The 23,819-nt window shown below is 37.6% G+C and overlaps 1 protein-coding gene across 1 annotated transcript; it reads right to left on the reverse strand.

Annotated features, from left to right (window-relative positions):
- Positions 1 to 492: 492 nt before the first annotated feature.
- On the reverse strand, positions 493 to 22,066 carry LOC139951622 (NLR family CARD domain-containing protein 4-like). Its single transcript, XM_071950590.1, has 7 exons — positions 21,958 to 22,066; positions 18,815 to 18,935; positions 17,290 to 17,456; positions 16,377 to 16,520; positions 12,602 to 12,682; positions 9,791 to 9,886; positions 493 to 8,256 (listed from the first exon to the last, which is right to left on the reverse strand). Exons 3-7 carry the CDS (start codon positions 17,441 to 17,443, stop codon positions 4,997 to 4,999), a joined length of 3,735 nt encoding a protein of 1,244 aa, XP_071806691.1. The 5' UTR covers positions 17,444 to 17,456; positions 18,815 to 18,935; positions 21,958 to 22,066; the 3' UTR covers positions 493 to 4,996.
- Positions 22,067 to 23,819: the final 1,753 nt, after the last annotated feature.

The following is a 23,819-nucleotide window of genomic DNA, read 5'->3' on the forward strand; positions in this document are numbered from 1 at the left end:
CAAGGTGGTAAACTGTGCAAGAATGTTAGGATAACAATCTCGCGAGAGCTGCAAATACAAACAAATTGGGGATCGGTGAAAAATTAAAAGGAGCAAGTATAATAAGTGATCCAGTAATCACACGTAGGCCTGATGGGTAGGTCTTACGTCCTTCTTCTCGAAGACAAACTCTCAATTTCCAAAATTTGTCCACTAAAATGAGTCTCAATTAGGCCGACTAGAGTTGTTTATTTAACGATATTCAAAATTCATATGTTAATCGAAACAAAGAATTTGATTGTCACTTTGTCAAGATCGAACTTGTCAAAACTTCCTTTGAAAACCATGATAGAATATGCAAGTGAATCAAACGTCACTTTCGATCGTAGATAACAGGAATCATTTAAGTTATGGTTAATCTTGTACTTAGTGAGGGATAACAATAAGAAATCAATAATAGTAACATGGGACACTGAAAGAAAAAACCTCACACAAATAATTTCCATACAAGACTTCAAGAATAAGTTGGTGTTTTATTCTCTTGAGAAAATAGAATAAGCTGTTGCAAACAACTTACCAACCAAATGGACCAATGGCATTATATGCAAAAAGAAAAAATAGTTAATGGCCTGACGTTTGGACCTTAGCAGAGTCTTATTCTTTTATTCTCTTATTACATTCTACTACAGTTCAATAGGCAAGGCAATGAGAGTGTAATTTTTCATATCATTGTACCTTACATACACTCGCCTCAATGAAAAGGTACATAAATAACAAAACTAAAAAACACTATTTCATCAGTCAACATAACTAACTTGTAGATACATTTTTATCAAGGAATTAAAGGTTCACGTTGCCTTGGATCGGTGGAGTTGGTAATTGAAAAGCGTTTGTAACCGTTTGTTATAAAATGCATATTGGTAAGAAATATATTTTAAAAGTAGAATATAATGATCCATACAAGTGTCACTCTAAATTGCACAGTTTTCCTTTAACATCGTCGACTTACACGGTCGGCCATTTATGGGAGTCAATTTTTTGACTCGCATAAATGGCTGACCGTGTTAGTAAAATAAAAAGAAAACCACGCAATTTTGAGGCAAATTTGTGTGGATCATTGTATTCTACTTTTAAATCATCTTTCTATGCATTTTATAACAAACAGTTACAAATGCTTTTCAAAGACCAACTCGACCGATCCAAGACGTGTTCTTTTAAATTTCACTGAATTAGATTGACGATATCTCTCACCAATTGCACTAGTATGAACTTTATCATCAGTTTTTTATTCAGTGAACTTTCAGATAATTAAAACTGATCATTTATCATCAACAGTTACCAATTAATAATAACAATAATAACAGCTGCATTTATGTAGCATTTAATACAAGGTTTCTAAGCGCTGTTAGTGTTACAGATAAGTGTAAAAATAGAAGGCATAATTCTACGTTAGATGATAATACATGTAGCTTATACTGATATCTTTGTCTTTAAAGTTAATTTTCAAAATGAGTTATTCTAAACGAACTAAATGACCAATTATAAATCTACATGTTTAGTGTAAATTTATTTTCATTGATAATAGTGTCAACTGTCAACCAACTGCTGCCTCAAATACTACCATTAACCAGAGACCATGAACCAATCGGGGGACAACCTTGGATGTGTGGCAAAAAATTATCCCCAACATTTGGTTCTTATAATTATTGGCAATCAAAAGCCTTTCTGTTTAAAGGCAGTGGACACTATTGATAATTACTCAAAATGATTATTAGCATAAAACCTTACTTGGTAATGAGTAATGGGGAGAGGTTGATAGTAAAAAACATTGTGAGAAACGGCTCCCTCTGAAGTGACGTAGTTTTCGAGAAAGAAGTCTTTTTCCACGAATTTGATTTCAAGACCTCAGAATTTGGGGACTCTAAATCAAGCATCTGAAAGCACACAACTTTGTGTGAGACAGTGTTTTATTGTTTCATTGAGCTCAAATTTTCACAGAGTTGTTATTTTATGCATGTTGAGATACACCAAGTGAGAAGACTGGTCTTTGACAATTACCAATAGTGTCCAGTGTCTTTAAACATGCCCACAATCCATGTCAAAGCATTTACCAGTATTTATAATCATATAAGAAGATAAACCATTCATAGGTTGGTTTTGATCTGTTTGTTGGAAACTATAGAGGATCGGAATGACTGTGCTCATCAAATAAAATAGTATCACGCTTTTTTAAATCCTACCTTTCAACTAGAAATACTACGGTGTGTCTTTAATTATTAATGAATACCCTAAAGGCACTGGACACTATTGGTAATTACTAAAAAATAATTATAAACATACTTGGTAACGAGCAATGGAGAGGTGTTAGTAGTAAAAGACTTTGTGAGAAACGGCTCCCCCTCTGAAGTAGCATAGTTTTTGAGAAGGAGTAATTTCTCAGTAAAATATTTGAATTGATTTCGAGACCTCACACTCGAGGTCTCGAAATCAAGTACAATGCACACAACTTCGTGTGACAAGGGTGTTTTTCCTGCCATTATTATCTCAACTTCGACGACCAATTGAGCCCAAATTTTCACAGGTTTATTATTTTGTGCAATTTCTAAAGGTGTCTAGTGTCTTTAATATAAGAAAACTCCCATCTAGATCAGGGTGCTACATCTAGACAACCACAAAAGTGAACATAATAAATTAAGTTGGAATGCAAGGTAGATTGGAATTGAACAGTTTACTAATTCTTCTTGACCATTTGATTTTTCTCTCATCCCATGTTTGGTCAAGTTCTTCTTAGTACTCGACTATTATTGTAGAACTAGAAAAAGTTGCCTTTAGTAATTGAAATATTACACCAGATGTTTGTTTATATTTCACTGGATACTTGTCTATTTCATGTCTTGTTTTATTCTACCAAAGTAACTTAACTCCATAACTCTGGGGAAGTGTCGTGGCCGCGCAGTTAAGAGCACCGAATTCAAACACTGGTATTACTGATCAGCAGAGTGTGGGTTCGAATCCCCAGCCGTGACACTTGTGTCCTTAAGCAAGACACTAAACCATTGCTTTGTCTTTCGGATGGGACGTAAAGCCGTTGGTCCCATGTGTTGTGTAACGCATGTAAAAGAACCAAGTGCACTTATCGAAAAGAGAAGGGGTTCTCCTAAGTGTTGCGCTCTAGCACCTTGTAAACCCTTATAAGGTGCTACATAATTGGGTCTCAGAATTCATCACTTCAATAACCTATATTTCTGAAAGTTTGTATTACTGATAGTAGAAAACATCCTGTGAAATATTATTGTCTTTAAATGTCATATATTTGTTGAGGAATAAATTATTTCGTGTTTGGAGTTTATCGCTCAGTGAGCGTTTTGTTCATTTTTCTTTTTGCATCGATGTAATGCAAAAATGTGATTTGGTTTTTCACTATTTTCTCGGACCCAGATGGCCAATCGATCTCAAACTTCTACAGGTTTATTAGTTTATATTACATATCTGGTGGATTACATAAAGTGCTTACACTGCCAGCAACTGTTTTGTCAGCAAAACCAATTCTGTAAAGTTCCTTTAGTCTAATTTAAAAGAATATATTTCCCTCAACTTAGCAGAGAGCACAATTGTACTTGGCTTTAAATACACACACAGTGAAACTTCATTTACCTTGAACTACATCTAATTGCATTCTTGTATAAAACTGTGAGTGTTTAGTTATAACAAAAAATAATAGAAGTTCTAAAAATATACATCAGATTTGCCTTTATTTACACGCACACATAAGAGATGATGACATGATGCTTAACTCCTGCACCACGTTTCTGTCAATGTATTAACACAACCAGGGCCCAATTTTAATTCCATGGTTTTAACTTTCAAGAAAGTTGTTCCCGTTGCATTCAGACAGCACTGAGTAAAACCCGATACAATTTATCTTTGGTTTTAAGAGGTCAAAGCAAACGTGACCCCGTTCCTCTAACATCTGGTTTATTGTCTTGTTCATTGGTCATAGTGTGTTTACGTAATGATTACGGAGGTCAATGGGTCGTCTGTTGTAAGTTAAACCGGATAATGATCTTTTTTATTCTGTCCACACAGTGTTAAAAGAAAAACCTGAAAGCGGTTTCAAGATAAACCCCCTCGCTGGACGGTCTATGTTTTGTGGGTTGAACTTGAATCGGATTATCTTTAGTACCGTTCAGACGCACAGAGTTGAACTTGATCGGGTTGAACCATGAGTTCAACCGACTTTAGTACTGTGTCAGAACGACCTTTATGTATCTGAGAGTGATTATTACTGCCCTTTGAGCGTACATTATGCGCGCTCATGCAAGACTAGCCTATAACTTGAATGCGCGCATTCGTGTGACACAGGGAAAAAACATCTTCCCATGAATGGAGGGAAAGGAGTTGTGTAAGTTTATTGTGTGGGATGAAACTTGCTGTTCGTTTTTTGTATTAGAGATGAAGTCGTTATTTGGCTTTTGATGATTATAGGCAAAATTATAAGCCACGGGTTCAACTTCAGTAGTGTGTTATATATGAGTGTATTCACCTGTAAGGTCATGATCAAGTCAGCGCCATGGGACACTTGATCAACTGCTGCTCAACAAGAATCAATTCAACCACTTAGTTGGGCAGTGCAATTTCCATTTGTCACAGCTTCAGAACATCACTCTCAGCTTATGAAGGTTCTTACATCTTCTTCAGTGACGGTACCCATAAATGCAGCAGAACCAACCAAAGGTTTTGTTCCTCTCGATGTAGTGATAATACCTTACACCATGTACATTAGAACATGGAAGGAAGGATGCAGTTCAGAGTGTTGTAAAGTCACCAGTACATCATGCATGAGGACCGTTGAGATTTAGCTTGTCTTGAAGCTAGCCGTCTTTTTCACAAATTTTTCAAAATCTTTGGATCATCCATTGAGAATTATTCATTTATGAATTATCTTCCGGTTACAACCAAATGGGGGCAAACCATGCAATGCATTTTCAACATGTGTCATATATTCATCTTCAAGATATTAGAAGTCAAACTTCTGAAGGTTCTTCATCTTCTTGAAGTGATGGGCCCATGATGCAGCAGAACCACCAAGGGATTCATTCATCATAAGATTCAACTCAACCAAGTTGGGCAGATCACACAGTGCAGGAGCAATATGTGTCATATCTTCACCTATCAATGAGCAGTAAGCTAAGACAAGCCTCTTAAGGTTCTTCATCTTCTTTAAGTGATGGGCCCATAATGCAGCCGAACCACCAAGAGATTTATTTGCCCAAAGATTCAACTCAACCAAGTTGGGCAGATCACACAGTGCAGGAGCAATATGTGTCATATCTTCACCTGTCAATGAGCAGCCACTCAAGACAAGCTTCTGAAGGTTCTTCATCTTCATGAAGTGATGGGCCCATAATGCAGTAGAACCACCAAGGGATTTATTTCCCGAAAGATCCAACTCAACTAAGTTGGGCAGATCACACAGTGCAGAAGCAATATGTGTCATATCTTCACCTGTCAATGAGCAGTCCCTCAAGACAAGCTTCTTAAGATTCTTCATCTTCTTGAAGTGATGGGCCCATGATGCAGCAGAACCGCTAAGGTATCCATTTTCCGAAAAATCCAACTCAACCAAGTTGGGCAGATCACACAGTGCAGAAACAATATGTGTCATATCTTCACCTGTCAATGAGCAGCCACTCAAGACAAGCTTCTGAAGGTTCTTCATCTTCATGAAGTGATGGGCCCATAATGCAGTAGAACCACCAAGGGATTTATTTCCCGAAAGATCCAACTCAACTAAGTTGGGCAGATCACACAGTGCAGAAGCAATATGTGTCATATCTTCACCTGTCAATGAGCAGCCACTCAAGACAAGCTTCTGAAGGTTCTTCATCTTCATGAAGTGATGGGCCCATAATGCAGTAGAACCACCAAGGGATTTATTTCCCGAAAGATCCAACTCAACTAAGTTGGGCAGATCACACAGTGCAGAAGCAATATGTGTCATATCTTCACCTGTCAATGAGCAGTCCCTCAAGACAAGCTTCTTAAGATTCTTCATCTTCTTGAAGTGATGGGCCCATGATGCAGCAGAACCGCTAAGGTATCCATTTTCCGAAAAATCCAACTCAACCAAGTTGGGCAGATCACACAGTGCAGAAACAATATGTGTCATATCTTCACCTGTCAATGAGCAGCCACTCAAGACAAGCTTCTGAAGGTTCTTCATCTTCATGAAGTGATGGGCCCATAATGCAGTAGAACCACCAAGGGATTTATTTCTCGAAAGATCCAACTCAACTAAGTTGGGCAGATCACACAGTGCAGAAGCAATATGTGTCATATCTTCACCTGTCAATGAGCAGCCACTCAAGACAAGCTTCTGAAGGTTCTTCATCTTCATGAAGTGATGGGCCCATAATGCAGTAGAACCACCAAGGGATTTATTTCTCGAAAGATCCAACTCAACTAAGTTGGGCAGATCACACAGTGCAGAAACAATATGTGTCATATCTTCACCTGTCAATGAGCAGCCACTCAAGACAAGCTTCTGAAGGTTCTTCATCTTCATGAAGTGATGGGCCCATGATGCAGCAGATGAGGCTGCTCCTGGTAATGCAGAATATTCTTCAGTCCTCTCATTCAATGTGCATCTAGACAATACCACCGACGAAAGATTCGTCATTAAGCTCATAGAGTCTACCAAATCTGACATACAACCACTCAAGTTACAACCATATATCCTTACTGACTGTACCTTCTCAAGATAATCAGTTTGTTTGTTTTCCACTGTGCATGTATCAACATTTCTAAGCAAGTATGTGAATGAGTTAAGAGTGTCCCTGTTCCAACAATTAATGCCTATCTGATCTGTTAGAACATACTTCAAGAACTTCACTGGGAGTAAATCTTTTGACTGACCCTCAAAGTAGCAGTCAAGGCCGATCTGCACATCGCCTTGTTCTTTAGCAAGTGTTTGTAAAATGCTATTTGTACATGTCAAGTTGTCACCAGCACAAAAACGCAAAACATAATCAAAGTCATTAATTCTAGAATTGATCATTTTATCCAGGTTCTTTTGGAAATCCACTGGATCTGTTTCTAACAAGCTTTGTAAGTATTTACCAGCACAACACTCTTGAAAAGTCTTATGAAGGAATTGAATGCTGTTGTGACTTTTCATTCCCTTCAAGACCTTGTGTCTTGTAAGAATACCTGCTTTTATGGCAGATTCAAGCACATTTGGTTCAAACACTTGCTCAGGAAAAGCAAGCTGTTGTTCTGGAGCAAGAAGACCAAGCAAGGCAATCTTTCCAAGTTCATTTGTTACTTTGGATACCTCATCTGATGACAAATCAGTTTTTCTGTGAAATATGTACTCCAATGCCTCACTGTAGATACGAGACATTGTTTCTGGGAGTTTAGAATCCTCTCTCCACAAAATGCACATCAACAGAAGTAGCATTGGACTCTTCGCCAAATCAGATAAAGCATTTGAGGATTTGATCCTCCGAATAAGCCCTTCTGCTTTGTCATGTTCATCCGAGTAAAATCTCTTCACATACTTCTTGATATCTTCCTCATCAAAACCTTCAACCTTAACCTGTGTGAAAGGCTCTTGAATTGATGATCTTGTCACTAATTTATCATAGTGAGAGGGGCGAGTGGTAACTACAACAAAACACTCCCTGTCTTTCTTACGATTCAGGATCTTTAGAATTGAACCAAATAAGGCTTTATCAAGGGCACGGGTCTTCAACTCATCAAAGCCATCAAACAAGAACAGTACTTTCTCTTGATTGTGACTGATAAAAGAACTCAACGAGTTCTTATCTACACTTGTTACTCCGCTTAAAAGTTGGTCGAAAATCGAGTCAATTAGCTCTGTGCTTTGTTCAACTGCACTCATTCTTATAACAAATACAAGCTCAAACTGCTGCAGTGCTTCACCACATGCCCAATCATAAGCCATCTTATCAATGAGGGTAGACTTTCCTCTACCAGCCAACCCACTCAAAACAGCCTGATTTATGCAATCACCATCTCTTGTTTTCTGAAGGAAAATATCCTTATATGACTCCAGTTTCTTTCCAGATTTCTCCAATGTTAATTCTGTAAAGATATCTTTGATATGTTTGGTGTCATCATCCTCCCATGGTATCAGTTTCACATAGCTACCTGTTTTCCTATAATGAGTTCTTATTGCCTTTCTACAGCTCTTTGCAGCGACCTGGGCTGGATCTTTTGTCGAATGGGCTCCTTGCACACTTTCTTGCACATCATCTGATTGTAAACAAAAAACATGATATGGAACAATTAATCTTGATTCAACACCATCAATAAATAAATTCAGAACAACCTTCAGAGAGATGAATGTAGCTCTATTACTTATGGAATGGTAATACCATGGCTTGAAACATCATCCATTCATATAATCTTATAACACCCCTTTCAACAATTCTGCCTTTTCATCTGTTTAGACAGTTAGAGCGTGTCACATGACATGTCTTAGTTTTACTAGAAACCCGGCAGCCGTGTGATAGTCGTTTGCCATGCAATAGCAGACTATTACATGGCGCGTGATACCCAGACGTCTTTTAACCCACCTTGAAGCCAATCAGTTGTGCGTCTGTGTATCTGAAAAACGCGTACCAACGTGTACGAGGATGATAAATAGTCTGTTGGGTGTAATGAAACAAATATTGACTGCTTTTACTCGTGCTTTGGTTAAAACTCCTGCTCCCTTGGTAATCCCCGGACCGTTCCATTTTTCCCTCAGCTCCGCCTTGGGAAAATAGAACGCTCTGGGGATCACCTCGGGAGTTGTAGTTTTAACCATAGCACTCGAAGCAGTCAATATTTGTATATTATAACACACCTCTTGCTCATTCTGTAATCTGGTTGGCTGAAACACGGTCACGTGGGATGAACTAATATAGGCTAGTGATCGCGCGCGCGTGTTTTGCGGGAATAGTACCAGAGCGGGGAATAGTCTTTGAATATAGTTCCCGCGGTAACAGCGCCCTCTCTTGACTTGAACCATGAACAACAACTACAAAACTCCTTGTTCTGTTCTTATTTGACATTTAAGACCGAGCTGTTATAAAACACATATTGACTGGCATAAATCAGTAACTATTGTACGTCCTATTCCCCTCGGGCCTGTGAGTGACCAGAAGAGGGGCCTATTTCCCTCGGTCTTCGGCCTCGGGAAATAGGTTCGCTCTTCTGGTCACTCAAAGTCCCTCGTGGGAATAGACGTATACTAGTTACCTCGTTGCCAGTCAATATGTGTATACTAGAGCATGTCCATTCAATATCAACCACCATGGCAGGGTTTGCCCTTAACTTTGTCAGCAACTAGCCATCCAGCAGGACCAATTAGCTTGATATTTCACGAGTTCATCAACTTTTTCACCGGACCACTCGCAGGGTATTCTACCTCGTCCTTGGGTGTTTTAACTGACATTAGGTCAGCGGACCACTGGCGCGTAGTGTCCGAAAACAACCGGATATAAACAGAGCACCAGCTGGTCATTATCAACCGTTTAAACACCCCCATGTGATGCGCACTCCAACAATAGGAATAGCGAAACTGTCTGAGGTATTTATGAATTCTTATTAAATAGCCATAACACTAAACAAGCCAGTCGGACCACTTGGAGAGTATTCTGACTGGTCCTTGGGTGTTTTAACTGACATTAGGTCAGCGGACCACAGTTAAGGGAGAACGCTGAATGGCTAGAAAAGCCAACGTATGCTACAATGATATCATAAAGTGAATGGAATGTTCAAAATGTTCATGGAATGTACTTACCTGAGGTTTTGGGTTGTATTGACGTTCCACTGGCAGCAGCTTGGGGGAAGTTATCTAGTTTTTGAATGTCTGGTGGAGTGCACTCTTGTCCAGATCCTATAAGACAGTTTAATGGGCATGATTGATCAAACATATCATTGCTTTATTTTCAAACAAAGTTTTAGGAAAGCCCATGAGATACTGGCAATCTTTTGCACGCAATGAAATTTTAGGTCTAAACTAAGAATGTCGTGAAGGGGGGCCCACATTAATTTCAAAGCAAGCCTCGTCATCAAAACATTGCCACCAAATACAAATATTCATGTAAGTACGTTCCAGGGGGTAGATCAGCGTTTTCTGGAAGAGTTTATTTTATTCATATCCTCTGCTAATTCCAAACTCATTAAAGGCAGTGAACACTATTGGTAATTACTCAAAAACATTATTAGCATAGAACCTTACCTGGTAACGAGTAATGGAGAAAGGTTGATAGTATAAAACATTGTGAGAAACAACTCCCTCTGAAGTGACATAGTTTTCGAGAAAGAAGTTATTTTTGACGATTTTGATTTTGAGACCTCAGATTTAGAATTTGAGGTCTCAAAATCAAGCATCTGAAAGCACACAACTTCATGTGGCAAGGGTGTTTTTTCTTTCATTGTTATCTCGCAACTTCGACGACCAATTGAGCCAAAATTTTCACAGGTTTGTTATTTTATACATATGTTGAGAAACACCAAGTGAGAAGACTGATCTTTGACAGTTACCAATAGTGTCTAGTCTCTTTAAAACACCCAATTTGTGAATTATATTATCCATCATGACATGCTGGCCTGGAATTTCATCTTTAAAAGAGCAAGGACATTTTCTTTTTTGCAAAAGGCACGTCCGTTGTAAAATCTGAAAGTCTATGGGACACTTTTGAAGGGCACCAAGGCCAAGACAGGGGCATCTCAGGCCAAGACCAGGGGCACCAAGGCCAAGACCAGGGGCACCAAGGCCAAGACCAGGGGCACCAAGGCCAAGACCAGGGGCACCAAGGCCAAGACCAGGGGCACCAAGGCCAAGACCAGGGGCACCAAGGCCAAGACCAGGGGCACCAAGGCCAAGACCAGGGGCACCAAGGCCAAGACCAGGGGCACCAAGGACAAGACCAGGGGCATCAAGGCCAAGACCAGGGGCACCAAGGCCAAGACCAGGGGCACCAAGGCCAAGACCAGGGGCACCAAGGCCAAGACCAGGGGCACCAAGGCCAAGACCAGGGGCACCAAGGCCAAGACCAGGGGCACCAAGGCCAAGACCAGGGGCACCAAGGCCAAGACCAGGGGCATCTCAGGCCATGGCCTCCGTGGACTCCATGTTAATTCCAGGCCTGACAAGTCTCACATAATAAAAAACCTACAACAATTGCCTTTTGTTTTGACAGTTATTTTGTATATTCTAAATATTGATTGCTTGATTGTTGCAAACAAAAATTATTCTTGTTTAAGACAGGTCGCCCTATGCTATGTTTTTGATGTTTGCGACTCATTTATAATATACCTTGCAAATCCCATTCAGCAGAAACTGTCAGAAACAAACGCCACAGCAAACTTCTTCTCTTAATCTTCTCTTAACACCATATCTGCTTTTAAATTGTATGATAAACTTATAACTTTGAATTTTAACCATTCTTTGTGTCGTTGGATTTTAGATTTTTTATTGGATCGCTCACAGAAGGTTAGAATTGGTCAATGTTTCTCTAAGTCACTTGTCCTAAGTACAGGAGCGCCACAAGGATGTATTTTATCTCCAATGCTGTACTCATTGTTTACGCATGATTGTGAAGTAAACTCTGTTAATAATTTTATGGTAAAATATGCTGACGACACTACATTAGGTGGACTAATTTTTAAGGACGATTCCATGTATCGTGATGAAGTTAATCATTTAGTTCAATGGTGTCACGACAATAACTTAGAATTAAATGTTCAAAAGACTAAGGAAATTATTGTAGACTTCAGAAGAAATCCAGACAAAGTTGAGCCGCTAAATATTAATGGATCCGAAGTGGAAATTGTCGACTCTTTTAAATTTCTAGGAGTGCACCTATCAAACGATCTTAAGTGGGTGACTCATGTTGATTCCATTGTTAGGAAGGCCCAGCAACGGTTGTTCTTTCTTAGAAGATTGAGGAGTTTTCGTGTCAGCCAAGATTTGCTGGTAAAGTTTTATCGGGCAGTTGTTGAGAGTATTTTGACACTCTCGATCACTGTCTGGTATGGCAACACCACGGCAGATGACCGAAAACGCCTCAATCGTGTAGTCGGTACTGCTAGCTTTATCATTGGTCGTGAGCTTCCTGCTTTGGATAAACTTTATACTGCTCGGGTTCTGAAGAAATCTAGATCTATTATTTCCGATGAATTTCACCCTGCGAACAGTTTGTTTGAATTAATGAGATCAGGTAAGCGATATAGAGCGACCAGAGCCGACTCCAACCGTACTCGCAATAGTTTTTATCCCAGTGCAATAAGGTTACTTAATGATTAATACTTTTTAATTTGTTTTGGGGGTTTGCAATTTTGTTACTGTTATTGTCTCTCTGCATATTGTGCGCATACTGTTTATTTGTTCGTTATTGTATGCCTATGTGGTTTTAGGGTTTTCTGTATTTTTTGTAATTTTTGTAATTGTTAATATTTTTAGACTCGCAAGCCGAAGTGAATTTCACTGTATATGTATTTATATGTGTGACAATAAACAATTGAATTGAATTGAATTGAATTGAATGAAAGTGTTGGTATAATAATGACTATCGAAGATTTGACATGTTTTGGTTGAGTAAATTACCTGTTGGTTTTACTGCTGAATCCAAAGCTCGTTTCTGTTGTAAAGTGGCAGTTAGTTTCTCCAACGCAGGTAAAATATTCTCTGAAAGACAAAGTTAAAGAAAGAAATAACGGCTAACAAGATAAACTTATAAATTATAGAGAAAACTCTTGTGTAGCTGAACTATTTACAAGCAAAAATGTAGCACAATGGATGCACAATCTGGATACATATCAAGAAACCTCACTCCATGATGTATTAAAATCAGTACTAGCTCATTTTACAGACATTATTTTTGATGGTGTAACTGCGAACCTCATCACAATATATATTATTATAGTTGTCATCTCCCACCGGTGATGTGTTTATATTGTTGTTTGTAATTTATACGTTTCTCTTACGTTTATCAGTTTATCCTTGTTTGCATAAAGTCAAAGTTAAGTGACCACAGCCAATCGCCTGTGGGCATCTTAGGAATTTGTTTTAAGGTGTGGCAAGCCCATATTATTTCTGTACACAGGTATTGAGGTGCCGGTATTTCTAAGTCATTTCTTTTCCTGGTTTCGTTTGGTTAAGTTCGCCGTAATTTTTGTAGACAACCCCAGCTAGTTTTCATTGCCGTTTTCGTAAGTAGTATTTGCTTCATTGTATAATATTTATGTCACTTATTTCAATTATATAAATGTATTGGTTATTGTAAATTTTTTCCTTTTTATTTCGATGATTTTGGCTAGTTGGAGTTATTTTTCTGGTTCATCCAAAAGCTGTAATTTTGGGATCCTATTTTGGAATTACAGATATCGTTTATATATAAGAGAAAGAGCATTGGACCTAGAGTTGAGCCTTGAGGTACGCCACATTTAATAGTTTTAGATGTAGAGTCATAATCTTTCCAATGAACGAATTGTTTCCTATCAGAGAGATAGCTTTTGCACCAGTTCAAGGCCTTTCCCCTAATTCCATACCTCTCAAGCTTTGAAAGTAAGATAACATGATCAATAGTGTCGAATGCCTTTGAAAGGTCCAAGAACAATCCTATAGTGTGGTTACATTTATCAAGAGACGAACTGATTTTGTCAACAAGGTCTATAAGTGCCGTTTGGGTTGAGAAGTTAGCACGGAAACCATACTGGGAGTTATGCAGAATATTATACTTAGTTAAAAAGGTATTAAGACGATTAGCAACCAAGCGCTCAAGCAATTTGGAGAGACAAGGTAATATAGAAATAGGGCGGTAGTTGCATATTAATTTAGGGTCACCATTTTTATACACAGGAATAACCTTAGCCTTCTTAAAATCATGTGGCACAATTCCTGACTCCAGCGATAGGTTAAATATTTTCAGCAACGGCCCAGCAATAATGGTACCAGTCTTTTTAATAAGATAGCTGTCTAATTTATCATGGCCAGGACTTTTGTTAGACGATAAACCATCAATACACTTCAGAAGTTCACTTTTAGTTATAGGGGTAATAAAAAGAGAATTAGGATAATCACCTTCGATAAAGTCAGTGGGGTTTAGTCTTGAATCCGGAATCTTTGATGCCAGGTTAGGACCAATATTAGTAAAGAAATCGTTAAAATGCTCAGCAATGTGTCTTGGGTCGTCTACGGTCGTACCATTGACAAGGAATGAATCAGAACCGGGCGGCTTTTTACTTCTTTTGTTCAAGACATTATTGATCATTTTCCATGTTTGTTTAATATTACCTTTTTCCTTATCAAAGGAAGCAGTGAAATAAATCTTTTTCGCTTCTCTAATACAGTTGTTAACTTGTTTCTGTATTTATCATACTTTCTTTTGTTAGATTCATTTGGGTTTCGGAGATAGCATTTATACAACTTGTGTTTTCGTCTGATTGATTTCAACAGACCCTTGGTCATCCAGGGATTGCACACTGATTTCTTACATTTGAATCGTTTATATGGAACATATCTATCAAACACTTCATTTAATTTTGTAACAAACCGGGAGTAACATTCATTTACATCTTCAGTATTAACAATGTCATCCCATTGGATTGTGTCCATTTCACGTTTCATGAAGGAGACATTTCGATCTCTGGTATCCCGTTTCCAATAAAACATATTTGAGTTTTTAACTTTAACAAAACTGGGACCGAACAATACAATTGGCAAATGATCACTAAGACCTGAAGTAATAATTTCTGCCTGATGAGAGTCTACGCTGTTGGTGAAAATGTTGTCAATAAGAGTAGCTGAATTGCACGTTATTCTTGTTGGTTTGTCTACAGTTGGGCAAAAGGAGTGTGAATATAAGATATCCAAAAACTTGCGAGTTGGGTTATGGGAATCACTTTTAAGTAAGTTTATATTGAGATCCCCTAAAATGTAGCAGATTTTGTTTTCAGTCGTTAGTTTGTTAAGAATTTCATCCATTTCTTCGGAAAAGTTAAAAACAGCAAGACCGGGAGGTCTGTAAATTAAACCTATGATGATAGTTTTCTTTGTATTTGTACCGATTTCTAAAAAAATGGATTCAAAACATCCTGAAGCACTAACAATGTCGGGCCGAATGGTGTATTGCAATGAGTCTTTTACATATAACATGAAACCACCGCCATTTTGCATAGGTCTATTTTTGTGCTCACATTTATATCCAGGAATGGATAACATAGAATGCGGGGTGCTTTTGAGCCATGTTTCAGTAAGACCGATAATGTGGAACTTACATGTATGTTGTATTTCATTTAGAGTAAAAGTGAGATCTTCAAAATTTTTGTTTACACTTCTGATATTGGCGTGGAAGATTGAAAAGGAGTCATTTTCTAATTCCTTTGTTTTATCTCTGAGTTGTCTTTCTGACTTGTATTGAGCACCACAGGTGTTAAATAAAAGCTGACTAGGATCCGCTGAATTCAGAATTGTCGGGTTAAAAACACAATCATTGAAACGAAGAGTAGTGTCATTCAATGGCTCAGAGCTACTGTCGTTCATTTTTGTATAATCTTTTCGGAAGCCTTCAATTGCATTTTATTTAATCTTTCCGGAAACGTCTGATTGCGTGTTTTCTTTCAATATCTTTCTTGTACTTTGATTTATTATTGAGTTAATTACGTATTTATATATTAATTATCTATTTCATTATTTGACATTCTAGTTCACCTGCTCCTCGCTGAGTGCAAATAAACTACCGGGTCGATAAAACACAATTTGTCCACGACTTATTATTGTTGTCATCAACACGGTGACAATAATTGAATATAAAATTATCTCTACTATCGAATTCCTCTGTTCCGATGTTTTGGATATAAATCAAAACAAACAATTTCCACCTTTGTCTTTTCCACTATAAAAATTCTAATAAAATTCTAATTCATGTTTAATTTGTTCTACATTTGTAACTTAAAGGAACATTACAGAATTGGTTTTTGCTAACAAAACAAATGCTGGCAGTGTAAGCGCTTTATGTAAACCACCTAATACATAAACTGACAAGCCTGTAGAAGTTTTAAATTGATCAACCATCTAGGTCACAAGAGAACAGTGAAAAACCCATCACAAATTGTGCATTGCATCGATGCCACAATAAAAATGAATAAAACGCTCATTGAGCGATAAACTCCAAACGCGAAATAAGAATATTTATTTCTCATCAAATATGACATTTCAGACAGAAATATTTCAAGGGATGTTTTCTACTATCATTATCATTAAACCGTGTAAGTTTTAGGTAAATCTGTGATCTTCACGATGTTTGTTTCTTACCAATTCTGTAATGTTCATTTAAAAGAAAGAAACCAATCTACAAAATATCTTCATGTTTGTGCCTTACCTGTTGCTCCTGGCTTCAGCTGTAGGATGTTGAATGTACAGTTAGTAGGATTACCAACAGCCAAATTACCACTGCCTTCAATACGGGGTACAGCCAAAGACTGGTTGGCCATCAAACAGGCTCCTTGACCTAATTGATTTTCTGCTGTAGGGGCAATGAAGGAAAGTCATTTCTACATAACATAACAACATAAGTATTACAATTTATGAGGCACTATTCCATCAAGATAAGTACAGTGAGTACAAACATTGCACTCATAAACATTCATAATTTGCATACTACTAACTCTTTATTAATTTAAAATTGATGTTATATCCCTTCACCAGGGTGATGGGTGTATTTTCTAGTTTAAAAGGGTGTGTGTACTTTTTTTCTAACACAAAACAACGGCCACAGATTTACATTTAACTTAATCGGTTTGAAGATAATGATAGTAGAAAACTTCCTTTAAAATATTACTTACTGAGGTGCTGTAGTTTTTGAGAAAGGAGTAAAACAATGTCACAAAAATACTTTCATATTTCAATAAAAAGGTTTTAACAAGTTATGGTATGTTATTAACTTAAATGGTATAATATCATAACTGGTTTTACGTTTTTACATGCTGAAATAATTTTCGTCTTACAAAGACAAAAATAATTTGTGACTTGTTTTATCCATTTCTCAAAAAATATAGCACCTCAGTAAGTAATATTTGAAGGGAAGCTTTCTTCTATAACTAAAACCCTTGTAAGTTTAAGTTAAATCTGGGGACATTTTTATCTGAATCCTTTAAGGAATAAAACAAGATATCAAATCCATTAAGACTTTGTTTTTATATAGACAATGGTGCCCATTATAACATAACTCATGTACAGATAAATACATTTCAAATTAAGCGTACATATTGATACTAATCACATTAAGTTTATACCTTGAAGCATTTGTGTGTTTTCTGCTCTGACTAAGTCCCTTGTTTCTAGCGATGGTTGAATACTTTCAACAACAGCCATCGATCTTTGTTCTGGTTCTTGAGATTGCCTGGCCATCTCCTCCTCTTCCGTGGTCTCCTCACTCTGGTCAGCCATTATCTGACACAATCTTAGGAATCAAAGAAAGATATTGACTCAGGGTATGTTCAGACGTGGGGTTAAACTAGTCCTTAATCCGAGCACCGCGGGTGTCCAAAAGATAAACATGACTTAGTCCAAAATTGGCTTGCGTTCACACAGTGAGTTTATTCTGGTCAAGCGGACTAAACTAGCCCACGATGTTGATTATTGGGTCATGCATCGGCGAACCTTACCATTGCTGGTTCCGGTTTGTTACATTGTCCATGCGTTTTCCACAGGGTTTCGATCCGCTATCGTCTCTACAAACCTCATGGTCATCATGTATCCCATCTTTAAAGACGGCAAAATCACTTCGTATCCTTGCTTGGCCCCTTGCTCTATGCTTGGCCCCAGCACAAACACGATTCTATTGTGCCCGCTGAAGTTTCCGTTCCGCACTGCCCGCGATGAACGAAACATTTACACGTTTTTGTTAAAAGCTTCAAATTGTTTTCGAGTGTGAACTTTTGTAAATATATCACAACTTAGTCATTGAGAAGTCGTAGCCTACACACATTCTCATGTTACGTTAAAAATTGTTTTTTAATTCAACATTAGTCTGGTACTCGTATAACTGTTACGTAAAGTTGTTGAGGGCAGGAACCAGATACAACCTAGTTTTCGAACCCAAACTTTGGTCTTAATATTGTCGATCCCGTGTGTGTAGCTTAGCTGTGATTAGATGCCACTTTCTTCAAAGCAAAACCCGTTCGTTATCATAAAGTAGCGTTGTGCACAGAAGAAGTGAATTTAAAAACTAAATAGTGCCACTAAAAATGAGAACTTGTTTTCGTGCGACGTCCATTTCAAACATTTTCGGCGAAGGGGAATACCAGGGCCCCAACACTTAATGGTAACATAAAGGGAAGGCAGCGGAGAGACGCAAGGAGATACTATAGTATAGCTCCATGGATTCATCATGCAGACACCACCCAATACTCGCTGCCGATCCATCCATACACGTGGAATGACGTCACCTTTGTTGCCGCGGTCATTTGGGCTAAAATAGACCGGAAGTAGCAGGTCAGTTGCGTTCCAACGATGGTTTACTGGGCCTCGCAGCGGTTCGCAGCGGGGGGTTGGTCGTAAAACCTGGGCTAAGATAGGCTAGTCCACCATTTTTTTTGGTTTAGTTTAGCCCAGCTCAGTGGGTCAAATTAACCCTCGCGGACCAGAATATTGCGTTCCCACGCAGGGTTAGTTTAGCACTTTTGGATTAAGGACTAGTTTAACCCCACGTCTGAATGTACCCTCAGATGACATACTGTGTTTCTTGTCTATGGATCAAGACAAACAATCTATTTCTGATTAGATGTCAAAGTTCATGAAATACTGGTAGTCTCTTACCTTCAGTTCAAGGACCAATCAGTGCTTTAGCCAGGCTCATTCACTCAAAAGTCCAAAAGATGAAACATCTTTACTGAAGTCCTAACCCATTACAAAGTCCATGTTGAGTTGCTTGACAAACCTAATTTTGAGAGCAAGAATTCAAAGAAATGTTCTAAAACAATTAAGATGCATGGGTGATATAAATTCATGTTTTGAACTTTTAATTCCTTGTCTGACTGTGTTAATAACCGAGTTATAACAAGTAATATCAACTCAAGACAAGACCTAAGAAATTCTCTTTTTTTGCTCAACAGCTTAGTGTGGAACTTCTCTCTAGTCACATGATCCATCCAGAAGATGCCCTCCTCAATGTGCTCCATGTGAGGACAGCTTTTCAAGTCTTCAATTATCCTAACAAGTCTTTTTATCAGTCCTTTATTGAAAAGGTTATATTATAAGGTGTCGTGGCCGAGCGGATAAGAGCACCCAACTCAAGCACTTATATGCTTCTGTTCAGCAGAGTGTGGGTTCGAATCCCGGTCGTGACACTTGTGTCCCTGTGCAAGACACTTAACTATAATTGCTTCTCTCCACCCAGGGGTAAATAGGTATCTGTGAGGGCAGAGGTGGTTCTTGTGACTGATTTAGCCGAGTAGCGCTTATTAATGTTGCACAGGCTGTTTACTCCCCAGGGAGCTGAAATGGTCTAAGGAATGAATTAAGGTCTAGTGACCAGGGGTAATATTGTTGGAAGCGCTTTGAGGCGCCCAACGGGTATGAAAAGCGCTAATATTTAAAAAAGAGGTTAAAGTATGTTATGTTTTTTATTTATTTCCTGGTGGTTTTAACTTAAAAGTGTAAAGAACAAAAAACAGTTTGAGAAGGATTGCAGACTTTGGACTAAATTAATTGGAGAGCCACAGAAAGACCTTACCCAGTTCTTTGATCAATAGATAGGAAAACTCAATCAATCTTAACTAGTAATAATCATGTACGTATAAACAATTGTTTCAATTCCTTCCTTATGACATTGATTTAGACTCCCTCCTTGCAAAATAAATAGAAGGAAGTTCTCTTTTGTTCCAGTGGCAGCCAGATGAAGTTTTGCACTTGTTTTCAAACATTTTTGTGTGCGGGATGTCAGCTATTTGGAGGTCTGGTTCACCACTGTTTATCTGTTTACACTGTATCTATATACTTTGTTATTTGTTGTGTTTTGTTACTCATGTATCGTAGGAAGTCCTGTTTTCAAGGTGTCCCTAAAATCGTGGCAAATCTTTTACCTCTCTGTGCACGATTTAAACAGTCCCTTGATACAATGTTTGTGGTTTTACTTGCCAAACAAAGAGTCTCCTCTCCCTTGACCAAAACTCAGAAACACATAAGGCTCCCCTGGTTTTGCACTTGTAATGCAAAAAGTTTGGTATTTTAGGCATTTCTACAAGGTATAAATATATGTCATACTGTTGAGGCCATAAAAAAAAATTTGCCCACCGAAAAAAATTCATCAAACACTATTTCAATTCACAATTCAGGTTGATTAAGTCATGTGACTGAACATTTAACTGAGCATTCTGGGAAAAAAATACAGAGGCTTAAAGAAGCCATGTGCCTTGTAACATTTTCTAATATTTTTTGAAAATTTTTGTTTTAACTGTCATATCAATATTATTATTAATAATATTAAAATTTAAACATCGGCTTTGTTATTCAATTATCACTGTTTATTTATAGGCTTTATTATAAATGTTAAAGATAAAAATTAAATAAATAAATAAAAATCAGATTTGAACAAGGCCAATAATTATTCACACTTTTTATTTATTTTTTATTTATTTTTTATTTTTTGCCAATTACCATGGTTATTTTTAAAAGGTCATAAAAAATATTTTTAATAAAATGAAGACAACTGTTTGCTATAGAGACATACACAGAGTCTCAAAGAACACCTGTAGTCACTGCAGATGTTTCTACCACGTATGGCCTCACCGGGAAACCATACTTTGTCGTTTGCCTTGAAAACAGGAAAAACTCAAAACAAATGGGACCAGGACTTGAAGTCATCGAAGATCGGTGTGTGGTGTGAACATTTCAATGTCCATCAAGTTTTAATATATGTTTGTATACTTCGTATATCCAAATATTTACTATCACTATTTTTTTTGCCAATTCAAAGAAAAAGACATAATACCGTGAAAACAGGTAAGACGAGGATCATTCAATAAATGTTTTTTAAATGTAATTACATGTAATTGCTGTGGTTTCAACCACTTGTTACACTTTGTGCTTATTGTCATTTTGTCAAATAATCTTTATATTTTTAAAATAATTGTATTCGTCTATTTATAATCATAACTGTATTTGTTTATATATGGAGCTAGCTAACTGATGTAATTGTCTTTTGAGGATGATTAAAGTTTTTTTTAATTGTATTAAATTCAATGAGGCACACAACAATTACTATTTCTACATCCATGCCGTATTATTTAAAAGCTCCAGGCAGTGGACACTACTATTGGTAATTACTCTCAGAATAATTACAATTAGCATAAAACCTTAATTGGTAACGAGTAATGGGGAGAGGTTGGTAGTAAAAAACATTGTCAGAAACGGCTCCCTCTGAAGTGACGTACGTAGTTTTCGAGAAAGAGGTAATTTTTCCCCGAATTTGATTTCAAGAAATCAGAATTAGAATTAGAGGTCTCAAAATCAAGCATCATAACGCATAGCCCACCTTGTTTAGCTGTTATAATGGCTCCGCTTTTAACATCGGTCTCATTTACCACTCGATGGCGACAGTGATGATGAGACCGATATTAAAAGCGGAGCCATTGACAGCTCAACAAGGTGGGCGACAAGGTTTTTTTTCTTCCATTATCATCTCGCAAATTCAACGACCAATTGAATTCAAATTTTCACAGGTTTGTTACTTTGTGCATATGATGATAATATTGGGCTCAATTGCAGAATACCCCACAACTCATAAGCACCACCTCATAGGCGGCGACTCCTAATATTGAGATACACCAAGTGAGAAAACTGGTCTTTGACAAAGGTTTTCGAGTCTTTTTTAAATCTCAACACCTGCTCGATATTCACACCCACTTCTAAAACTAGAGTTTTTACAAGAAGGGGTGATAAACTTTAAATTATGTACTTACCATACTCCAAATTATGATAATCTGAAGATGTGTACAGTGTAGGCAATGGGGAGTTTTCTCAAATCAATGTGTAACTTTGGTCTACGCCCAGCCTATGAACAATCCAGACACTGACTGTTTGGCAATAATTATTTCCAACCCTATTTTTTTATTTCCGCATAGAGGACATTGACCTTGTCGTCGACAGAGGGCGGTACTTTTTGTAGTACCGTGACTGAAAAGTTATGAGGGCGCTCCACATTAAAATAAAACTCCCATGTATAAATGTTTATAATGCTAAAATATAAAACAATTCTCATAAAATATTTTAAAGTCTCTTAAAACCCAGTCAGATAAATTTAGACCCCTAAACTTGTTATTTATATTAAATTGTTTGCACGTCAGAATTTTCGATTTTTTTTTAACTTGCTGCCAGTTTTCATGAGGCAATCCTACATTTCGCAAGCTAAATAGGAAAAACTTTTAAAAACCAAACTTATCATCTCCACAGAAACTGAAAACTCACACCATGTTGTGATCTATCTCAATCCTTTCTCACTCTCGAGCCTACTACTTTTTCATTATTACAAGAAGTAGGTAGGAAACATGGCATTTAATGGACATGTTCTAAAAGCAAGACTTGGTAGGGGGGGGGGGGTGCTGAAAATGAACTCTTCTTCTTTTTGAAATACTTGACTCGAGTTATAAAAATAGATGGCCCCTCCACCACACAATCATTTTTTGCTAATTTCAAAAGGAACTTCTTTTTTACAAAATGAAAACTCGAATATCGAACCTTATATGTTCTGAGCTTGCAAGGTAGTAAACTGTGCAAGAATGTAGGATAACAAACTCGCGATCGGTGAAATATTCAAAGGAGCAAGTAAGAAGTGACCAGTAATCACACGTAGGCCTGATGGGTAGGTCTTACATCCTCACAAAGAAAATAGTTTTCTTCTCTGCAATGACAAACTCTCAATTTCCAAAATTTGTTTACTTAAACGAGTCTCAAAGGCTGAGTTGTTTATTTAACGATATTCAAAATCGATTCTTTTTCATGTAATCACTTAAACAAAACTCAAATAATCTGAATGTCACTTTGTCAGAATCGAAATATTGTCAAAACTCCTTTGAAATCCAGCTGTATATATGGAATATGCAAGTGAATCAAAGGTCACTTTCGATCGTAGATAACAAGAATCATTTAAGTTATGGCTAATCTTGTACTTAGTGAGGGATAACAATAAGAAATCAATAATAGTAACATGGGACACTGAAAGAAAAAACCTCACACAAATAATTTCCATACAAAACTTCAAGAATAAGTTGGTGTTTTATTCTCTTGAGAAAATAGAAAAAGCTGTTGCAAACAACTTACCAACCAAATGGAAAGAAAATAGTTAATGGCCTGACATTTCGACCTAAGCCGAGTCTTATTCTTTTATTCTCTCATTACATTCACTCTAAGAATCCTGTGTCAGAATTGACCCGGATTTGGGTCCCAGGGGACCAGACCCAATTCTGGGCCTGTTTGACCCGGAATCCGTATCAATGTGACCCGGAATCCGTGTCATTGTGACCAGAAATTTGGTTAAATGCGGGGATTTTGAATCGGATTCCGGGACACATTGACACGGATTCCGGGTCAAACTGACCCAGAAATGGGTCTGGCCCCCTGGCACCCAAATCCGGGTCAATTCTGATCCGGGAGTTTTTAGAGTGTTCTACAACAGTTCAAAAGGCAAGGCAATGAGAGTGTAATTTTTCTTAGCATTGTACCTTACATACACTCGCCTCAATGAAAACGAACATAAATAACAAAACTATAAACAACACTATTTCATCAGTCAACATAAATAATCTGTAGATACATTTTGTCAAGG

This window comes from Asterias amurensis, chromosome 19 (genome assembly GCF_032118995.1).
Source record: "Asterias amurensis chromosome 19, ASM3211899v1".
Classification (NCBI taxonomy): domain Eukaryota; kingdom Metazoa; phylum Echinodermata; class Asteroidea; order Forcipulatida; family Asteriidae; genus Asterias; species Asterias amurensis.

Bases quoted from the DNA above. Each gene is read 5' to 3' on its own strand.
- LOC139951622 (XM_071950590.1), bottom strand. From the start codon at position 17,443: ATGGCTGACCAGAGTGAGGAGACCACGGAAGAGGAGGAGATGGCCAGG. The intron at 16,521-17,289 runs GTATAAACTTAA...TTGCCCCTACAG, and splicing joins AAACACACAAATGCTTCAAG to CAGAAAATCAATTAGGTCAA. The intron at 12,683-16,376 runs GTAAGGCACAAA...TTTGTCTTTCAG, and splicing joins GCTGAAGCCAGGAGCAACAG to AGAATATTTTACCTGCGTTG.